Raw genomic sequence first — 22680 nt, forward strand, 5'->3', positions numbered from 1 at the left:
AAAGTGGGGATTATAATGACACCTGAAGTCCCACACACTCGTTTCCTACCACTGCTTTAAATGTATACAGAGAAATTTGCAATAAGCAGTAATTAAGTGTTAATTAATGTTTAACTAATATTGATAATTATAAAGGGTAGTTATTAGTATTGTTTTATGACAAAGAAGGGAGGACGGTGTTTACCAGTTTTAGTGTTTATACGTGGTTATATAATAAATCCCATTAGCGCCAAAGGTTCTTGCCAACTTTCAATAAAATATCTTTATAAGTGCTTTGTTTTAATTTCTTTGGTAAAATGGGAGATTTGTTTTTCTCTAAAAAACGATTCTTGTCAAACCCATAAAAATACACTCTCCCTGCTCTGTGAATCATTAAAAAAGAATTAATCGTCCATTTATTAATGTCAGATAAGCTTTTATATATTCAAAATTGATCTGTAGTTCAAATTTTGTTGCAGACATGTAATGTAAGAATTAATTGGCCCTGGTCAAATGTGATCTAAACCATAAGTGAAGCCATATAGAATATGAATAGTTTGTTAGAGTTAAATGAAGAGGAAAACAACTTAAAGTGTTGTTTTCATCGAGTCCGAAGCAGAAGAGTTTAAGTCTGTACACAAGATTATATGATAAATGCCAAATTGTGTAATGTTATTTACCTTAAGCTTTATCCCACTTCTAGTATGTAACTGGAGCTTGTTTTCAAAGTGAAGAGGTTGTAATTGAACCGTAACCTGGATTGCAGTGATTGGCTGATCCTGGTCCAATCAAAACACGACGGTCTCTCTGCCCCCCCTCCCCCTACCCTTCCGTACATCCACAGCTTCAGTTAGCGCACACATAGCGGAACACGGTGAGTGCCCTCTGCAGCTCTATCTCAAAGTAAAACTGCTATTTTAGTGAGTAATTGTTAGGGCCGTGTCCTCATTGTTTTGATCATTAGTCTCTAAGCATTTGTTTGTCTCTGATGAGACACCAGAGTTACTTCTAGTTCCGCCGTAATTAAATAATAGTGGTGGTAAAATAGCTTAGCTTCGAAGCTAACTTAGATTGAGGTGCTAACAAGTAACTAATGAGTTATCGGTGCAAATGTGGTTTGCGGTTCAAGTCCTTTAACATCCGATTATATTTTTAAACATTTATCCTAACATGTTTAGTGGCATGTCTGTTTGCTAACTTGTGCGTAACCAGAGTCGTTAGCATCAGATGAAACAGAAAAAGCTATTTTTAAGAGTTCACTCTTGTGCTAACGGTCTAGCTAACTTATTAGCCCCGGTGTTTGCTAAACAGTTCTTTTACCCGTAGCGCAACTTAAAATAGAGTTTGTCAAACTGGAACTAATATTAAACCGTGAACTCGATGGAATTTCTTCCGCGGAACCGACATTACTTAACGCGGCGTTTGTCCCGCACAGCTTCGCCATGTCTTTTCCGGGCTAGGACGTTAGCTAGCTTTCACCGGAATGTGCTAGCAGAATGCTAACATTTGAGTTGTCGAAGTGTGACTACTTTTGGGGCATCTTAGACTCCCAGACTTGGCATTCGGCTCACATTTATTTCGTGTTTAACTGGTGATACTTCTCTCTGTGACTGGTTGTTTTAATACGCTTGACAGGGAAGGTCTGCTGCGCTGAGAAACTAAAAGCCACACCCTTCCTTTCGAAACTAACTACGTTACAAAAGTTATCCCGAAAACAAGTTGTCATTTAATTGTCGAATGGAAGCCTTCTGTTTTAATGTATAAAGTTTTACTTTAAAGACTTCTTCAAAAACATGTTTTATTTATTTAGGGAAGTTAACTTAAGTATTTTTTTGTGCTTTTAAAATGAAATCCCCTCTCCCTCTGGCTCTGACACATGATACTAGTATCTCTCAGGGATGGAAACAGGGGTCTAAAAAATATTACTCTGTGTGATTAAATAGTTCAGAACAGCATATTTTACTGTCTGTTTGTTGATCAGCAACAGGTCCTGTAAACAGTGAGTAACTTTGCGTTTGTTATGTAACATGACAGCTGAGCTTAGCTTATTTAAATAGCCATAAAGAGTCGTCCATCAAGCTCTCCATGTGACTGCACAAACGCACCACAGTAGAGTTTTACAGTGCTTCTGATCACCTTTTTTTGTGTGACTGGTGTAATGTTTGCTCGGAATGAAATGGCTTTTTTCCCTATCAGGTGTTAAGAGTTTGTAATAAATCATATTTACCGGTAAGTTATTTTTTTGCTTGTTTGTTTTAACCGTAATTGAGTGAAAGGTTTCTACTCATTTAATGTTCCCTGTGATTTATTTATTTATTTTTTTAGTTATTTTTAAAGAGCTCTAATAGGAACAATCATTTTTCAGTTCTATTAGCTGAAGTTTCTGCAGCGTAAAACAAATGAAGCAGCATTTCATTTATAATGACTGATAGATTAGCTGCCAGGTGACAGAAGAGCCCATCTACCCTCCATAATGTACAATGTGTGGCATAGAATGCACAGATGAAAGGGAATAACGCTCCAGGAGTGCATTTCTTATTGAAACTTGTGTCCACCACTGGAAAGGGGGGGGGGGGAGCTTCCTGACTGACAGAGTTAAGTTGAAATTTTGAATTAACGTCTCGGATGTTTGAGTTTAGTGAGTTAAATTTTGACTTATGACTGTCCCGCCCCAAAAAAGTTGTTTTGTAGTAGCAGAACAGCTGGCCGGTAGAATTTGGCCTGTTTGAGTTTCCATAACTTCTTGGTTTCAACATGTCAAATCTTTGCAGGTTGATATACAAGCTATGATATACGCTGAATGATTTAGCCAACTGTAATTGGCTCCAGACCTGTTGGAAGTATCCTCCTCCTTTTTTCTCTCATTTGATGATGATTATGATCCATCAGTATAGCAGCCATATGCGCACATTAACTTCAAAGCATGTGGAAGTCCAGGCGTGAGCTTGTGCTGCGCCCATCCACACTTAGAAACTGTGACAGATTGAATTAGTTAATCTCGGAGTAATGAAATTATTTATATAATGCATCAATGAGGAAACTGGATAAAAATTGCCTTGAGTGGGTAGCTATTGCCAGTCACCTAGAATAGAATAGCTCTTTATTGTCATTGCACTTGTACAACGAAATTGTGGGTGCTCCACACTAACTGTGTCAAATTAAAATGTAAATAGGAATAACAGCAGGAATAAATAGCAAACAGAAATATACAAAAATAAGAGAAAGACAAATTGGAGAACAAGTTGTAAAGTGCAACTTGTTCATTGTCAGTGCCTGAAATCATTGTCCCTCAGCACAAACTTAACAGATGCGCTGCTTCAGTGCTTAATGGGAGGAGATTCCTCACATTGGTGGGTTGTATCTTTGCTGGTGTAATAGGTTATTATTGCGTATCGGCATTTGTTAAAAGTCAAGCTAGCTGCCTGTTAGTAACTCTTATATAGGACTTTACAACAGTTTAATTATTCACTGCAATGATCAACTTTGTCTACATTTTGATTAGGGGTGCAACGATACACAAAATTCACGGTTCGGTTCGGTTCGATACTTTGGTGTCACGGTTCGATATTTTTTCGATACAAAAAAATGTTCATGCATTTTTAATTTGTCATTTATTAAAATTATAAATATATATTTTAACTCAAAAGTACAGTTTTTAAATTTAACCCTAACCCTTGTGCGTGTTTTTTATTTTGACAGCGAATGCGCACCTGCGGACCACTTATGTGCAGCCCTGGTTATTTAGCTCGTCATATTGCAGCCACAGAAATTCTTTTGTCCATGAAACCATAAAGCTGCACTTTCTTTTTGCCTTATAGTCTGATTTGTCATAACTTCTCCGTTTTGTGGTAAGCTTTTCTTTGGCTGTCACTTCTTCACCCTGACCTGTCTTATTTGGCTCAGCAGAACTGAAATGCTTTTACACACTCACTCACATAAGCTCAGCGATTCTCTGCGCGATCAACCTCTCACATGTTTAAGCTTGCTGCGGGAGATTTCACTTGTCATGTTTGCATAGTAAGCTAACGATTAATAAGACGATGTCAGAGGAATTGGTGCACAAATTATCATCACTCACAGATCAGTGCTGTCGCTCTCTATACACAGTTCGCACGATTGCAAAGTGAAAGCAAAAAAACAAGCGCAAATTCAAACGCGACTTCAATATGTCACATATTGACAGTGGCTCACCGATGCCAATGACATAATTACCCAGCTACATTTCTGAAAGAATGCAAAAGCATTGACATATATTTTTCCTACAATAGCCCGACGGGCAGGGAAGAGATAGATTTTGGTAGCCCGACTGAAAAAATCGCTAGCTCCGGGACGTCGGGCTAGCGATATTGCGAGCCCTGTATCTGATTGAGGAATCACTCATCTTTGGAAAAGAGAGTTTATTACAGAGAAATGGCTCTTTCCAAAATAAAAGCTATACTATCCGCTTCTTCTGGGCTATATTCTCAGCAGCATAAGGAGAATCATGTGCTAACAGCTGTCTAAATGACTCGGCTAAAGTTAGTAGCATGCTTGTTGTTTTTGTCTTTGCACTAGGATGATGTCGGCGTAAATGTGGAGTCATATTCGTTGTGTTCCCACTAGTGCTTTCAGGTTAATCTCGTTGAAATGACCTTAACGCCACAACACGGCAAATCTCCGTTAACGAGCTACCGCCGATCGCTCCGTGCATGGGGCTAGACGGCCAACATGTTAACGAGCTAACTGCGCTAGCACACTAGTTCACACCAATGTAATTGAGCATTGCATGGCACATCCAACATACTGTTTTACTTTAGTCCATGACTCGCTTACCTTCAGGGTCATACGTCACATGAAAACCAAAATAATTCCAAACGCCAGAACTGAATGAGGGTGGGGGAGGTGCCCTGCGCTCTTCCTTCTGACGATGCTGTCTGTGTTGAGCGCTCAGTGGATCTGCGCTCGACAGTGCAGCCTAGGCGGAGTAGTCGAACACAGATCCACTGAGCGCTCAACACAGACAGCATCGTCAGAAGGAAAATTGATAAAATAAATTACAAATGTTGTATTGTTCGATACATATGCGTACCGAACCGAAAGCACTGTATCGAACGGTTCAATATCGATACGAATATCGTTGCACCCCTAATTTTGATGCTGGATTGCACAGGCACATCTCACGCTCAGGATATTTGTATAATGTCATCTAATTGGCTAAAGGTTGCGCGAGAGCATTTTACGAGTTGACGCCTGTGCTGGCAGTTCCCAAGCTGAATTTCTTTCAGTGCAAGAAACACTAAGCAATACAACCATAATTCAGCACCACTCTTTCCATTAGTGTCATTTTTGACAACGTTTGGTTAGTTTTCTTCTATATCTGTAGTTGGCATTCAAGAAAATTTGTTTGAAAGAAAACAAAAGTTGCTCCCAAAGTTGATGTGCAGTTATGTCAAATTGTAATTGTCATTCCTGCTGGATGATAATTGTTCAATTTAGAACTTTTTTCCTGTCTGAACAGTTTGGCGTGGCCTTGCTGGCACCTGAGCGACCCTTGGACCCTTCCTGTTGACATCCCTGTACCTGAGGATCTGCCAGCCCCTCCTCCCCAGATGTAGAGGGAGTTGTAATCTTCAGCAGCCGTGTACACAGTGAGTTGAGCAGTTTTGTTTGTTGTGTTTTATTCACAGAATGAAAATATGTCCATGTCCTAGTGTCTACTGAAGTCTGAACATGGTATATCATCTTGTAAGTAGTTAGCTTCTTCTTGCTCAGTTTTGGAAATTCTCTTTCATTTATGCCTGGACACTAACCTTTTTTACAACATCTGGGAAAACAGCCACACTGAGCATTTTATTGAAGAATAATTTAGACCTTTTTAACTCTCAGTGCCTCGCTGTGTGTTTGCCTTTGGACCTGGAAATGGCTAATGTGTCATTTTTAAAAATGGATTTTAAGGGTCTTTGTTCATTTGTAAATGGAGTTGAATATTTAGTTGTCAGTGCTGCTAGCATTCACAGGCACGTACTCTCATTACCAAAGCCAGCAAAAATTAATGAGTGGGATTAGCGAAGGTGGCCACAGCTCGCATGCTCGATAGGGCCACTGTTTGAATCCAGGCTCATATCTAATCACCGGAAGGCTTAGTTTTCTTATCTGATACCAAGGCTTTGAAGCAAGTTTTGCGACACCTACATAAATTTACATTTTAAACACGGTTTCATTTTCCGCAGCCTTCATTTTTATGCATCAACCAATGCATCAGGCACACGCTGGCGTCTCAACGTGCACACCTACCCTCCTCGCCACAATAATGATTTCAGTGCAGTGGTCATGCTCGCTCTGATCTCTGTTTTCTGTTTGGCGTACTCGAGTAGATGAGGGTCATTACAATGGCGCTTTGTAGAGGGCCTCGTGTGCCTGCCTCACACTGTGGGTTTCTGGTGATGCTTCATACGTCGTCATTAGAATTGCAAATGCTGTTCGAGTGTGACAGAGTGGTTTTTGTATTGTTTGGCTCAACATTTGACAAAGGTCCCACAGACCTAGCATAATTAGTAGATTCAAAGAGGCTCTCAAATGAGATTTTAGCCTGCATCACCCCCTCTTTGACATTTATACATCAAATGAACATTACATTTGCATTTCAGAATAACATTTAAAATACGCCTCTATTTTAATACTACTTTGAAACTTTGTCATTGTTGTTACTGGTTGTTATTTCTGCACTTTCAAGTTAAAATGAAAATTCTTCAATCAGTCAACACTGAAAGCACACAGGAAGTTAGTCAGATCTACTGAAGTTTCCTCTTAAATAATCAAACAGGCAGTAGATGAAAACCCACAGCATTGACGAGTGTGATGATAAAATGAGAGGTAGTAATTTAACTTGGTATAATCTCACTTTACATTCAGTGAGGGGTTTCTGGAGAATAACGGGCAGATTTCAGTTAAAATGCCTGTCTTCATCCTAAACATTTTCATTCCTTTGACATCTCCTGTCTCCTCTGCCAATATTTTCTAGGTCACGCTTACAGAAATGTGTCAGGCTGATGGAGTTTAATGACGGGTCATTCTCTGTGGCCTTTCTCCTCTGTATTATAATGAGATGAAGTTATTTGTGGCTTACCTGCTGACTGCAGTGTCACTGTCAGAATCTGCCTCACAGTGTGCTTCAGATTAAAGTTTACATGTTTGTATTGCAGATGTAGTTCTTTCTTGAGTTTTACCTCCAGGAAAAATACTGGTTTGAATTCCTGGAGAGAGTAAGCCCATCTTTTTTCAAACTTTTTTCTAATTCTTTTTTTATGTAAAGAGGTGACGCCCGTATCATCATGAAGTCTCTTGATAGTGGGTGGGAAGTCGAGCAAAATTTTTTGGCAGACGAATGATTAGGTTTCAATCCTCTGTGGTCAACAGTGACTTCTCATTGTTGTGGATACTGACGGGGGTGTTCACACTGACATCAGTGTCTAGTCAGTAGATTCACTATTCAAAATGCATCAGTGCTTATCCTAAGAGCTTATTGCCCTCCAGGCACACTAAAAATGAAGACTCCAGTCAATCTCAGTTGTCAGGACTTCTTTTGCTTGTATGTCAGGCAGAGGCACTGCTGATAGCACATTTTGGCATCTGTTGTTTCATCAGACACTTTTCATGACAGCAGGTTCTGGTTTAGATCCAATGCTCTGCCACAGTAGGTTGTTTGGCTCCCAGCACCAGTGTTAGGGTCATTACTTATTACTTGTAGTCTTTTAAAAACCTTACCCGTTTGGCTGTCATTTAATTATTTAAAGGCTTCTTTCAGGGGAGATGAGAACATAAAGAAAACTAGTGCCAGAAAATGTTTTGCTTATTCAGAATAATCTCACACAGTTCAGTGAAAGTAACACATTGATTGTCTGTCTGATATTTAGCATCTGTCTTCTGTATTTTCACAGATTCTTGCGCTGTCCAGTGAAGTTGCCCACCATGCGCGAGTACAAGCTTGTGGTGCTGGGGTCGGGAGGCGTGGGAAAGTCTGCACTGGTGAGCGATGGCTGCTACTAAAGCTTGAAAGCCGAGGGTATTTTTTTAATGAGTTTATACAAGACTGTAAATGAATCCAATCCTAATTTTAATCACAGTTTTAGCGTCCATTAATCAATAATCGCTAAAATATTTATTATGTGCTCAGTTTCCCTTTCAGCACATCCTTTTCCTTTACTTTTGACACTGAGTAATGGGTCCATTATATTCGTCACATTGGTCATGTTGAGTGCAAATAGTGATGTCGCCACAGCTCCACGAGTAATTGCTGCAATACTCTGGGAGTGTACAATCGTACACATCATTTGCCACGGGACCCATGTTTGATTAGAAAAATTGAGAGACAGCCAAAATGACACCAAAGCGTGGCTCGATTCAGTGGCAGTGACATCACTTTTTGGTGTTCAAGGGCAAGAACGACAAGTGTAAAATGGGCCCCTTAAAGTCCTAAATTACTTCCCATTAGACAGAGGAAGGTTCATATTTATTTATACAGTTTATTATAGTTGGGTTGTATAGTAGTTATAAAGCATAGAGCTGAGTTATAATTAAGGTTAAAGGGCATTCGTTCTTCTTTTACAGACTTTAAAAATCCACTATATTTTCAAACTCTAGTACTGCTAAATAATTATGATTTTGCTGTTAATTAAAACAAACAGACAAAGAAAAAATTTGTGTGTGTATATAATATTACAACACACACAGTTGCAAAGTTTTTATTTCCACATAGCTGAAATTAATGTTTTCTTTTCTCAGTGAGGTTTACAGAGCTGTTGAGCTATTTATCTCAATAACAAGAGGTGTTTTTCATATTTTATAATTATGAGGATACTTTACATATTTAACTACCCCTTAAATTCACCAGCAACAGAACTTATAAAGAAAGCAAGCATGCATATATCCTTAAATGCAAAACTAATTCCTTGAACGGGTCTTACTGTTTTTTTCCTCAGTGTTTTATCATAGACTGTTACAGGAGCGGATGATCGCTTTAAGCATATCCAAAGTTTCAAGTAGTGAGGTGTGTGTGCGTAGACGTAATCCCTGTGATCCAAAAGCTCTTTTTCCTCCCACTCTTGAATCCGTAAGAATGAAAGCACAGAAGTTTCAGCCACCTGCTGTTCTGACTTTCCGTCTTACGAGGGGCAGCCAATAACTGTAAAGCCAGAGGAGCTAAAATGACAAGGCTCTGCGCACCGAGGCAGAGGAAATATAAATAAGAATTGCTTTGAACTGGAAGTCCTGTAAAGCTTTTTTGTAGAGTCCAAGGATTAAGCGCAACCGGTCACCTGTAAAAACTCAAAATCATCCTGAGATAAAATCCTGTAAAGCAGAAAAAAACCCTGAACATTAAGAGCTTTATAAGGTAGGATTTACTGTACATCTGTTGTTAGATTGAAAGTCTGACATGGGAACAGCAGTCGGTCTGTTACATCACTTAGCAGAAATCTTTAAACAGTTTTTAAACAGATTTTAAAGCAGGATTTAATTTACTCAGACATGCCAGATGACCAGAAATAACAGGGAAATGCGAAGATATCTCAGTAAGGTAACAGACCAGTGGTGTGTCATTCACACAGGCTTATTTCAAGCCACAAGAGACCCTGAAAATGTATGTTATACCTTTATGAAAATGGTTATAAAAGGAGTTATTAATTGAAAGCAGGGAGTTAATTTTACGTTTGGTGCTCCCTAAAACTGCTTTCGGTAGCGATCAAACGTCCATCTGTGCAAGAAAATCTCTCACCTCTTAACAAATTGGCATCCTGCTTTCAATGAAAATATCTACATAGGACTGTAGATCAATTCAAACTTTAAGAATATAAAAAACGTGAGCTACAATTATGTCTTATTATTTAAGGACTTGAAGTTGGATTAAATGTTTTTGTCAGATTGTCTTTGTAATAAGCTTGTTATGGCCACATCCATAAAACATTAAGGCTCAGCTGTGGCTAAGCATACAAAGAGAGTGCCACGCCCGAGATTTATTAGACTAGTTCTTTTATTTAAACAAGAAATGAAATAAAGGCCTGAAGTACTGGCTAAAAGAGGGGGAGGATCTTGTACCATCATCCCTAAAGTAATAAAAATAAAGTAAACCCTGACAAATTAAAGTAAGGATCTTGGAATGCTGAAGACTGGCTTGTTCTGGGCCAGCTTCCTTTAAACAAGAGCAGAAGAATTCATCAACACTCCACCCAACACACCTAGAAAATAAGGGAGGGGGTGAGAAGAAGGAAAAAAAGAGGAGTGTAGTAGTTTCGGATTGGTAATGATGTCCTGTGTTATTTCCCTTTTCTTTTCTTCATTACAGACAGTCCAATTTGTGCAAGGCATTTTTGTGGAGAAGTATGACCCCACAATAGAAGACTCCTACAGAAAGGTATGACCTAACCTGCACACACATTCGTTGCTTCGCATGACTTTGTAAACATTTTCAAATAAAACAAGTCTTGTAAAAATGCACCTTTTTTTTGTTGTTGTTGTTTTTTTTTAACAGCAAGTCGAGGTCGATGGGCAGCAATGTATGCTTGAAATCCTGGACACAGCTGGAACTGTAAGTCAAACATGAGCAGGATGCAGGGGTGTTTCGAGGAAATTGTGGACCGGCTGCTGATGCCGTCTGTTATCGTTCTTTAGGAACAGTTCACGGCCATGAGGGACCTGTACATGAAGAATGGCCAGGGCTTTGCTTTGGTGTACTCCATTACAGCGCAGTCAACATTTAACGACCTGCAGGACCTCCGGGAGCAGATCCTGCGAGTAAAGGACACAGAGGATGTGAGTTTAACACACTTTCACACTTGTTTTGATTATAAAGCACTCTCATGTAAGAGGTCCCCATTAAAAATGTTTGTCCTCATTGTTCAATGAAAATTGCAAAACAAAACCTCCTAATTTTTTTCTTTAATTATTTGATACATCACAAGCAAAAAGGTTTTTAACTTTAAGGGTTCATAACTTTCTAGAACCCAAGCATCTCTTCTTTCCAATAAGTTTTTTTTTATAGAAGGCCAAGAAAAGCAACAAACCTTTAATGTCTACTTCAGCAATGACACGAATGATTAATTAACAGAAAAAGAAAGGGATCTACCAATTAATTGGCCAAACTTGCTTACAGCTGACAAGGCAAAAAAATAATTACTGATAAACGTAAATACTGTCCAAACAAATATTGAGCATGAATTTTTGGAGTTCATTAGTCAAATCATGCTTCAAATGTTGCTGAATGTTGATTAGCTTTATGCTGCATATAACATGGCAGATATACAAACTGTGGTTTGCAGAGTTTGGTCGGCCAGAGCTACGTTCTCTTCTATGCTGGCGTCCACATACCGATGCAGAATGTGATTACACCTGTATTTTGGTTGTTTGGTTATATTCCAGTTTATTCAGAAACAGCCGACATGCAACCACTTACCTCTTTTTATGTCACAGTACTGCAGAACAGCACCGGTTACCACAACTATCAGCTGTTTACTCTAACCCTCATTTCAACCAAGAACTTTCTTACTGTGAAGTGACAGCACTAACCACTCCAACACTGTGCAGCCTAGTAGCACAGTGTTGGAAATGAGTTAATGAGTTTCACACATTTGAATTGGCTAGTAGAAACACCATCAGTACACCTGTCCAATCAATTTGCTTAGCGTACGTTTTTTACTGCTCCCTGTGCCCGTGTGAGCTCTCTTTGGATACTCTGGTTTCCTCTTTTGTGCTTGTTAATGGTTAATTGGCATTTATATATGCAAGTGTGAATGGCTGTCACTCTGTAGTGGGGACCCAGTATATGTGCCACTGCTGACATCATTGCATAGCTGCATCCATTAATGCCCACCATTAAGGCCCGCTGTAGTATTCCCCTGAAGGATTGCCACTCAGACCGTACCTCCACATCAGTCCTGATGTAGGAGAAGGAGAAGTGAAAACTGAAAAGTCCTGTTTTTCCAAACTGTTGCGACATTTTCCTCTGTATAACATGTGAATCTCTGAGCTTCTGTACTGGTATAGCATTAAAATGGTGGTAAAAAGTGACATGATCATACACTGGTGTTTTCAACCCTTCGGCACAAGATGCCAGGTTAATAAAAAAAATCCAGCCTATGAAATGTTAACACTTTTTACTGTCAGTTGCTCGCCTGATATCTGCCCACTTACCTCTGTTCACTAATTACAGTAATTAATGCCCTCACTTTCTCTTTCTTTCCTCACACTGGCAGCAGTGTGTCTGAAGTCTACAGCAGCAAGAGTTGTAACTAGGCATACATTAAGAAGCTCTTATAGCTTTTGCAGATACAGCATGCACTATTGCAGGAGTGTGTTTGCTCTGTTAAACTCCCCCACAATAGATAGCTAAATGTCACATTCAGATGTCTTTGAAATATTCTATTGCGTAATTAAATTTAGGGATATGAATGAATACTGTAAAATGTTCAACACTAAAGTGATACGAAGTTAAAGTTTGTGTCATATACATGTATATATGTATATATTTATCAAGTTTTTTTTAAAGTGGAAAACGGAAGTTAAATACTGAGTAAACAAAAAATATAACCACTGACCATGAGCCAGACTGTTGCAGATATTACTGTTAGCCCAAAATGTCATAATGCTTTAACAAAAGTAATTGGAGCTAAATTTACTCTTGATTCCTTTTCTATTATTCGCATAAAAATGCTGCTTTGAAAACAAGCAGTAGCATCCTTTGGGGTTTGAAATAGTTTATTTGGCTTAAAATGCTGGTGCATTTCTTTGACCTACAGACAGACTCCTTTTTAAACAACTTTATCATGTTTATTTATTTATATTTATTATATTATAAATCTTTATTATGTCTGTCTTGAACAAACAAATGAGTAGCAAGCACTGGATAGATCATTGACCAGCCCTTTCTACAGACATCATTGGTGCACATCTGCAGAGAGAGCAAAAATAAATCCATATGTGTGTCTATCTAGGACATGAATACAAGTCTCACCAAAAAATAGAAACAAGTGTAAAAGATCCTTTTTTTTTTCTTTCTTTTTTTTTAAGTTTGGTTGGTTGGTTTTTTTTGGAAGGAACACCTGATGTCTGTTTTCACCGACCAGAGATGATATGTTGGCAGAGTATAATAAACATCTGAATGCTGTAATTCTGAGGCTCCTCCTCAGTCTGCAGAGGGAAAACTGGCAGCGTCTCACTGTGTAATCTGCCCTTGTCACCTCTCCTTCATTAAAGTCAGCACCGTGGGAGAAGAGGGCAGAGCGCAGGGAGGCAGGAACTTTGTGACGGGGTGGAAATGTCAGAGCTGCTGTTGGTTGCGATCTGCTGCCTTCTCCTCTCTCTAAATCAAGAGAGATGGAGCATGCTGAGTGTGTGCGCTCTTTATTTATTCATAGCAGGTTGCTCAGCTGGTCTGTGTGTCTTGGTTAAGGTCTCTTTTTGCTGCAACCTTTTGCTCCTCCGCTTTCTAACCACTGTTTAGTCTTGTGATGAAATCTTTCAAACATGAATTTGGTCAACATTTTTGAGCATTTCTAATATATTCCTATATTTGTTGTCTTGTTTTCCATAATCATTTGGAGCCACCATTGTAATTAATAATGATGATAATGATCATGTGGATAGTTTTAATTAAAATCCACCCTCTGATCAGATTCCTGAAACTTGTGATAAACATGAAGAAGAAGGCATTTTTATGTATTTGTTTCTTTCATTGCTTTTGTGTCATTTTACATCTGCAAAAAAATAAAACTAAAGTTCCTCATTATTTTGTTTTTTGAACATGTCGCATGTCTACTAATCCATCAGGTTCCCATGATCCTGGTGGGAAACAAGTGTGACCTGGAGGATGAGCGTGTGGTCGGGAAGGAGCAGGGTCAGAACCTGGCCCGTCAGTGGAACAACTGTGCCTTTTTAGAGACTTCAGCTAAATCAAAGATCAACGTTAATGAGGTAAGTGCTAATACCACACGCATGGTCTCTCTTCATTATGCTTCTGCACCAGTGACTGCATGCCTTCATACGCCAATTATGTCAAAATGTCACAACTGTCTGATAGGACTGTAGCGATGACCTTTGACGTTTATGAAATGTCATATCTTAAAATTCACCATGAGATTATAATACTGTAAAAAAAAAAATCCCTACATAATTATCATGGCCAAAATAAATGATAAGTACAAAATGACAGTATAGAGGCAGGAGGTGGTTCACTGAATGAATTCATAAATAATAACATATAAACTTTCTGACAATAAATAACTGAGCAGTAATCAGCTGCCTTCCCAGTAAGTTTCTCGTCCTGGACTTGAGCTCCACCATCTTGAACTTTTCCCTACAACATTCTATAAAGGAGTGTCCACAGGAAGTGATTTGCTTGTTACGTACCGCTTTGTTGCTGACAGTCAGTCACTGTGGACATTCAAGTCTCAGGTTGCCTAGGTAACCCTCAGATGTATGTCTTGCCTTCTCATTTGTCAGTCAAAAGTATCCTTCACTCTAATTTGTAGTTGCATCAGTTGTGTGCCTTTAAGTTAATAAAGTTGAGCTCCGTGACCGCTCACTCAGTGTCATCACTCAGTGGTTATTTCACCCTGATTTTAAGTGCTCTTTAAGTGTTTGCCACGTTGCTGCTAGTTGCTTCCTGTGTGGATGCCTCTTTATGTCTAGAGTAACAGCACCTGTTCTCTTCTTCCTGCTTAGAACAACCCCTTTAGTTTGCAGTTTGCAGATCTTCAGCGCAGAAGGATGACAACTGACAAGTTTCAGTTTGGATTCCAAGATATGGATTTGAAGAATGTCCAGCCACTAGATGAGGGATTCAGGACAGCAGCACCCTCATCACCCTGCCATTAAGAAACAGTTAAAAAAATAAAAACAGTACTGGAGCTAGCTGGCTAACAGTGAATGAACTGTCACAAATTAAACATCTATTAAATGCCTTTTATCTATCACTCTCACAGTCAGGTGGATGAACGAGGAAATCTGGCATTTAGTATCCTGAGCCACAGCTGTCCAAAACTGGTTGACCGCCTTCAGTCATTAAATCATATTTTATCTTATATGACTTTGAAATTCAAGGCACTTTGACATTGTGTTGCTGTCACGATTACGTCGACTGTCAAAATTGTCGACAACTAATTTAATAGTCGACGCGTTGTTCCCAAAAGGCGCAGGAATAAGTAGTAGGATTTAAGAGTGTAATAACGGACTGAAACAGAAGATGGCAGCACTGCATGTACAAGGATGCCAGCTGCCATTAAACCCCGAAGAAGAAGAAGCAGTGTCCGGTATCGTAGCTGTGTCCAAATTCAGGAACCACATCCTCCTCCTGCCCGCATTTGTAGGCCGATTACGTTACAGCGACACGACGAAGACTGTCCAAATTCGAAGACTCCGACAAATGCACCCTTCATTTCCCCGGCCCTGCTCAGGTTCCAACAATGGCAGCAGCTAGTTAGTTAGTTTTAAAATTACTCTTATTATTCTTTCTGGGTCACAAAATAAACGTTTAACATATTTTCAGGCGAGAATGTAGCTGTGTAAACCTCAAATATCTGCTCAGTTTATCAAGACACCGCATATTTTCAAAAGCGCTCCGACGTTTTCGGAGACGTCTGTTACCCACTAGCTCGATAGCTAGCCGGGGGCAAGGCTCACTAGAGCCGTGAGAACACCGGACTCCCGGCAAATCGTTTTCAAACCCACCGCTGTCTTTCGCTACTCAGGTTAAACATGATATATAAGTCACTTAGATAACTTCAAAATATTATTGTTTGGCTTTTTTCAATTTTTTATTTGTTCTTGAGTAAATCGGTTTGGCTGAGATTAAAGTTATAGTTTTTACACAGCTGAATAAATGTCAGGCAGACAGCTGATTATCAGAATGTGAGATGCTGGAGAATATACTCCGGTGTCCTGTTATATTTTAGATAGCAAGGAGCAGACGGCTGAGTTTATTAAACTTCACTGAAACAATCTGCAAATTTCATTAAAATTTAATAAACTATCATCTTGTCTTTATTTTTAGTTAGCACATACCTTAAACACTTAAAGCTGTAAGCTAATGATAGTTATATAAGAGCAGATGCATGCTAGTGCAATAAGCTGTAGGTTTTACGTCCAGTGGATGCATGATCTGATTAGTCGACTAATCGCAAAAATAATCGGTGACTAGTCGACTAGTGTTGTGCACAGCTCAAATTGCCTTGCCGAGTAGGTAAACATTAACATTGCCATCACCAGCAGCTTTCCTTCCTCACAGGTTAACGTCGACAGAATGTGGTGATACATCGCTCCAGTCAAGCGATTACATGCAGGTTTCTCGGGCATAGTCATAGCACTGCAGAACTGTGCTGGTTCACACGGTTGTCATCTATCTTTACTTTCTGCTTTGCTCGTTTACAACTTCCCATCATAAATAGGGAGATTGATAGGGGGTATTTTAAGCTACCCGATGTTGAACATTGATAAAATATGAATAGTTGGTTCAGCAGGCTAGTATTTCTGTTGTTCACCTGCAAAGGCAGCAAGGAAGGTTTAGTCCTTAAACGGGAAAAATAAGCAGACATTTACCAACTGAAGGTAAAAATCTTCGTGCTTTTCAAGCTGTTTTATATCTGTATTACAGTAAAATAATTACATATGCGAGCCAGCTGAACAGTTGCAACTTGGTGGGGACAGATTGCATAGTCAGATGGCCACTCTTGACATCACTAGTAAAGTCTGTCTTGGAAACACTGCAATAAATGTAAATACTATTACCAAAACTTAACAACACAACATTAAAATATCCTGAAAGACTTTACAGTTCATTTTATTTAAGTATGCAAATGGGGGAATATACTCGACTACACCAGCATTATAAATGATATACTGAGACAAATTATAGAGAAGTTAAAATGGAGCACCAGACCTCAGTGACTCAGCCAGGCCAGCCAAAAAGGGTACACACACCTGACAGATGAGGCACAGGTTAGTGGAGTAGCTAGCTTTAAACAGTTAACTAAAGGAGCAAACTAACTGCAGGAAGAGTGGAAAACAAATCAGAAATTAAAATTGACAGTTCACCAGTCTTCAGTCCTTTGCTCACCAGTGCAATACCAGCATAACCTGCACCTGTCTGCGTGACTGTTTTCTGCTGTTGCAGCTGCTTCTCTCACTTCCCACAACAAACTCAGCAAGTCAGAGTAATAGTCATCCTCGTCTTACTTTAGTCAGCCATTAAGTGTGTCAGTCAGCTCAGTGGGGGGCTCAAATCTGCTGTGGGTGTAGTGGCAAGTGGTGTCTTCACATCCTAAACCCAACACTTACCTGCAGTTCTACATGAATAAAACATGAATAATATGTTTACCAGACTTATTTCTTTGGAAGCATGAGGGGGAATCTGTGTTTAAATGTCTGGTTGACTAGTTGCACTCCTCGCTGTAACAATAGAGTAAAACTGGGCTTAAAAAATGTAAATATTGAGTTTTAGTTGATCAGCTGCAGATTTATACTAACACACCTGAGAGTTTCCCATAAATGCACACAACCTTATGATATTCTTAAAAGCATTCAGTGTTAACTTAGTGACTTTGTGTTTCTAGTTATCTTTTAAAAATAGATTTCTAATTGTATGATTTTCATTTTAAAGACAGAAGCTGCTCGACCGCTAGACCAGCAAATGAAACAAGAGAAACTGTGTTTGCTGTCTACCATTTCATGCGTTTTAGTGTTGTGTGTCAACAGGAATTTGTACTGATAACATCATTCCTGAGCTGTAGCTCTCTCCGTACATCCCATAATATACTGAAGCAAAGTGCTGAAACACATCAAATCTTCTCTGTTGTAGATTTTCTATGATCTGGTGCGACAGATCAACAGAAAAACGCCGATGGAAAAGAAGAAGACAAAAAAGAAGTCAAGTTGCACACTGCTCTAAATTGCCATCCCACGATAGCTCCAGGCCAGGTGAGTGGGTGTAAAAGCAAAATTTATTCCAGACATTTGCAAGGCTCCAGCTGTGTTCTGAGCTCTGGGTTATCACAGAACATTTAGAAACCTACAGCAATAATTATTATGATGATTTTTTTTGAGGGGGAGGATTGGTGTGTTGCAAATAACAAGATCTCTGTAGGTTTAATAGTGAATGTTTCATGTGGACTTTAATTAACCAGAGGCCTCTCAAGTCCTCTTTTTATGTCTTTTGTTACACCATCCTCCATTTTAATTGGATCAAAGAGGGTTTACAGTGTGCTTATATGAATTTTGGCAAATGTGGTGGCTCCACCTGCTGCTGCAGCAGCGCAACTGTAATGAAATCTAATTATAGAGAGCACTGTTGGAGCTTCTCTGGCCTTTTTGTTCCTACAACAAATTCACAGAAATTACCAGCTGTTTTTTTTCCTTAATTACACCACTGTGTTATTGTCTGATGTTTGTTTTTCAATATAAATCTTTGGTTTGCAGTCTCCTTGCTTTGATATAAAAAAATCCGCCTCTGGAGATTTGAGGTTTGATTGAGATGCTGTCAAGTCAAGTATTTATTTATTGTCATTGTCAAAGAACAATGCTGTGGACATTGTTTTGCTCTAGCTTCTTAAATGATGCCTGCTGTGTTGCAAACACTGGTCATCAAGCAAAACAAGGCATTTCCACTGTAATGAAATGGGAGCAAACTGGACTCCTGGAAGTCTCACCAGTTCTGCTACTTTCTCTCCCATCTTGCAACAGCTTCTACAGTGTGCTGATGATATTCACCAAAAGCACTCCTCCCAAACTGAACCCAAACTGTCCTTTTGGTGCAACACTTCAACGTTTCAAATGTTTTTCTTCCTCTTTAAGGTTTTTGTGCATCTTTCGCAGCACCATTGCTGTTTACCTCCTAGTTTCCTGACAGCAATCATCTTATCATAGACATACGTCACACATGCTCAAGCTGGCGCAACTCAGGCAGCTAAGGCCTCACAGACACATTGGGAATGATGTTTATTGCACAATAGGACTGTAGATTTTCTCCTTATCACACTGGAAGTGTTTCAGATAGTGACTCAAAAGTTTGAGTCTTTCTTTTCCCCTACTACTATGATTTGCTTCTGAGGCAGTTATGACTTGTCCACACTTGTACTTGCCGTTCAGGAAATGTTTGTGAGTTGAGCATGCGACACTCTGAGTCAAATCAAGGCATGCTTTAGCCACTACATGCTGTTAATTCCCAGCTTCCTCACTGGGCTAAAATCCCAAAAGACAGTCTCTGAAGTGTGGCTCACAAACTCATGAACTAGGGAAATGATGTCATAATCCTCCCTGCCTGATGGATCTTTGTGAATGCAGAAAAACAGTTTATACTGTGATTGTTTTGTCTTACAAAGCAGCAAATAGGAAGCATAACAAAGTTGACATTTTTATGTTTCATGTGACATTTTTGGGAAGCTGCAACAAAAACATAAACTGGGATAAGCAGCACTCTGACATTTTGGTGCCACAGTAAATCTCTTTGTAAACTGGAAACAAAGGTTCACCAAGAGGACAGATGGTTTCTAGAGAGGTGGAGGCTGAACATTTATGAGTTGTTTCAAAGCGTCTCGCCTCAGCCGAAGAAAGTCAATATTTTGTATGGTTTCAATATAGCTGCTTCACTTCACTGATTCAGAGCAGCTGAAAAGTAAAAGTTTTCACTGCAACAAGAACATCCCTTATACGGACTGACTCCAAGTGCCAGTGACTATTGGACAGCTGAATTATGCTTTTATAGGAAAGTGATTTCATGAGTTAAATACACAAGGAGTTAGAGAATTAAGTAAAATGACAAGTACAAAAGAGGGGGGGGGGGGGGGGGGGACAGCACTACACTCAGCCAATGTCAGGTGTCAAAAAACGGGCAGAGTACCAAAGAACTGATGCTCCCAAAGTTTGAATTGCTGACATGAGTGCAGATGGGATGGCCTTCTACAGGAAACGTGCTACAGTTCAAATGAAACATGAACAGCTGCAGCAGTGAGAGCGCTTTGGTGAAAAGTCTTGCCTAATTTTCCCATCGGTTTTTGGATTCTGAAAAGGTAGAAGGGGAAAAACTGAACAGCCTATCCAGTTGGCTCCATGTGAGGTCTCTATCCTGCAACAGCCAAAAATTAAGCAAGTGAACATCTTGTGCCCTTGTGGATTCGCTGATGGTTTTCATTTTATAGTTTATATTTTAGAAAAGCAAAGGAAACACACTTATATATATGTATGTACGTGTGTGTGTGTCTATATGTAGTAGATATTTAGGTGTTTACATCCATGTTAACTGCCACAGTTGAGGTTCAGCAGAATTAAGAGGATAATGTGTTGACAAAATTAACATTCAGTTTATAAACTGCATGTTTTTACAGTTTAAAATGAAAAAGAATCCCTTGTAACAATCCTCCTAGCTGTTAGTAGTCACCACAGTGGGTCATCAGCCTCCATCCAGGGCTTGACCAATTTGGTGTGGAATTATTTTGATCTGCATATTTGATTCAGTATTTATTTCACATCAGTGCAGCCCTCCCCATTTATCCAGGACTCAAACTGGCACAAGGAATAAAGGCTTGCAGCCCACCTTGTAGCTGGGCTAGCTTCACAACTTATAAGAATTCAAGTCTTAAAAAATAACCCTGGTTGTTCATTTCCATCTTGATAATCATACAGGTTTTTCAAAGCCACAGGGGACTACTAAAGGTGGGCAAATGTCCTGCAGTGTCGAGACACAGTCTTGACTTTTTAAAATGTTTCAGGAACAAGTTGTCCACATCGTTTACATTGAATCTTCTGACTTTATTCTTTCTTTTTCTTGCTTTCAGAAACTTGTAATGATTAACTGTTTCCCAGTGGATCGTGCCAGCATTCCAAGTCCTCTCCGAAGCATTTTGAAAAAGGCTGACAGAGAAATTTCACCACTCGCAAAATGGCAGGAGACGGCACATACTCTCAAGAAACTCTTTCTTTCTGCTCTTTAATGGCAAAGATATCCACCTCTTCTTTTTTTTACTGTCAGCCTGATGACAACTGTTTTGTTTTTGTCCTCTTCTCCAAGTTGTCTTTCTTTTTGGAAATATCAATATAAAAGAGGAGACCTTGGATTTATATCCATCTATGGGAACTAAAATGTTTTATTAAAAGTAACATCAGATATTTGACACATTGTGACAATGCGTTCGCAAAAGTATCCATGTGAAATGTTGGTCTTCTTGTACATTTCTGCACTAACAGTGTCAATGAAGATGCATCATTGTCCATAAATTACTCGCTCCTACTTACAAGGATGTGTATTGATGAAATAACATCTTTCCTAAGTGACTTTGTTTTATATCGAGAGCTGCAAGCCTTCCATATTTCCCATAATATATTCTACTTCCATTTTTGCATAATAAAGCTAAGGAAATTAGTATTTTATAGACTGATGGGGGAAATGGTGCGTTCTGATTTGTGTCTTGAGGCTGAAAATATATTGTACTAAACCAACTCTAATATCGCTTCTTGTGTTACCCTGTCACAGATGATTTTCCAGCTTTTATGAATGATTAAATTTTAGTACATTTTCATTAGTTTTGGTCTTGGTTTTTGTCCTTTTAGCATGTTTTTGGTGTTTAACAAAAAGATTGGGAGTGAAGTTTGGACACATCTGCGTATACTGCTGCCCTCTGGACCCAAATGAGCTGTGGAAAATTGATTATGAAATCGCTTTTTAAAATAATTGATTTGATCAAAGTCACATTATATGAACAAATATGTTTTATCCACAGCAGCATGAGTTGACAGTGCGTTTCGTTAAGTTCTGGTTTTCTGGGTCACGAATAGAGCAGTGTGAAGATCGATATCTCCCAGAGAGCTAAAAGAGTAACTTGAGTGTTTCCTGTCAGCAGAAATGACGGCCTCAGACTGAGTCACCAGAGGAGGTCTGAGCTGAGAGGAAGCTGCAGAGAAAGAGGAACTCGTACAGAAAGACAGGGTATGAATTGAAGGCAGCAAAAAGCAGAATCGAGACTGATTAAGATGAGCAGACAGAACTCAGCTGCTCCACTTTGGGGTGGTGGCTTTAATAATTAAGTAACAAAAACAGTACATGACCACCATGATGCATTCACAGGCCAGTTCTTACGTACCCTTTGCAGCAGCTCGTTAACAAATATCTAATCAGCCAATCAGCAACCCAATCCACTTAGGCATGTAGACGTGAGCACATCCACATGTCTAAATGAATGCGGCATGGTTGTTGGTGCCAGATGCGCTGGGCCGAGTATTTCAAAAACTGCTGATCCAGTACTTTCCCACACAAACATCTCCAGTGTTTAAAGAGATGGTCTGAAAAACAATATCCAGTGAGCAGCAGTTCTCCAGGAGAAAATCCTAGAGGTCAAGCCTCTGAATCGTTTACATGTTCAATGGCAAACTTACACACTGTACACATGGTTTCTTGTGCAGGGAGACCGTGTGGGCACTGCAAGATTTCAATCCATTACAGAGTTGCCAGTGATGTGCTTGGTGACTATGGTCCCAACTGCCTCCAGATCATAAACAAGCTCCTAATTGCTCCAACAACTCTTACTGTCTTACCAAGGTTCTTGCTGATAGTCTTGTAGTCCACTTCAGCCCCGTGTAGGTCTACAGACTTGCTCTTTGGCCTTGGAGGTGGTGGAGAGGTTGAAATGGAAGAAATGTATTCTGTGGACAGGTGTGCTTTATACACATAAAAAGATAAGATCAGGAATA

At 39.4% G+C, this 22680-nt stretch overlaps 1 protein-coding gene across 1 annotated transcript; it reads left to right on the forward strand.

Moving 5' to 3' along the window:
- The first annotated feature begins 781 nt into the window (after window positions 1-781).
- Window positions 782-21512, forward strand: rap1aa (RAP1A, member of RAS oncogene family a). Its single transcript, XM_085394952.1, has 9 exons — window positions 782-853; window positions 5477-5606; window positions 7896-7983; window positions 10298-10366; window positions 10484-10540; window positions 10624-10764; window positions 13777-13920; window positions 17801-17919; window positions 20772-21512. Exons 3-8 carry the CDS (start codon window positions 7927-7929, stop codon window positions 17888-17890), a joined length of 558 nt encoding a protein of 185 aa, XP_085251078.1. The 5' UTR covers window positions 782-853; window positions 5477-5606; window positions 7896-7926; the 3' UTR covers window positions 17891-17919; window positions 20772-21512.
- The last annotated feature ends 1168 nt before the right edge of the window (window positions 21513-22680 follow it).

This window comes from Rhamphochromis longiceps, linkage group LG20, assembly GCF_057381845.1.
Source record: "Rhamphochromis longiceps isolate RC_006_pf linkage group LG20, R_longiceps_female_GT1.1, whole genome shotgun sequence".
Lineage (NCBI taxonomy): Eukaryota > Metazoa > Chordata > Actinopteri > Cichliformes > Cichlidae > Rhamphochromis > Rhamphochromis longiceps.

Coding starts and splice junctions, on each gene's coding strand:
- rap1aa (XM_085394952.1), top strand. CDS start 7,927: ATGCGCGAGTACAAGCTTGTGGTGCTGGGGTCGGGAGGCGTGGGAAAG. Junction 10,541..10,623: donor TCCTGGACACAGCTGGAACT/GTAAGTCAAACA, acceptor ATCGTTCTTTAG/GAACAGTTCACGGCCATGAG. Junction 13,921..17,800: donor CAAAGATCAACGTTAATGAG/GTAAGTGCTAAT, acceptor TCTCTGTTGTAG/ATTTTCTATGATCTGGTGCG.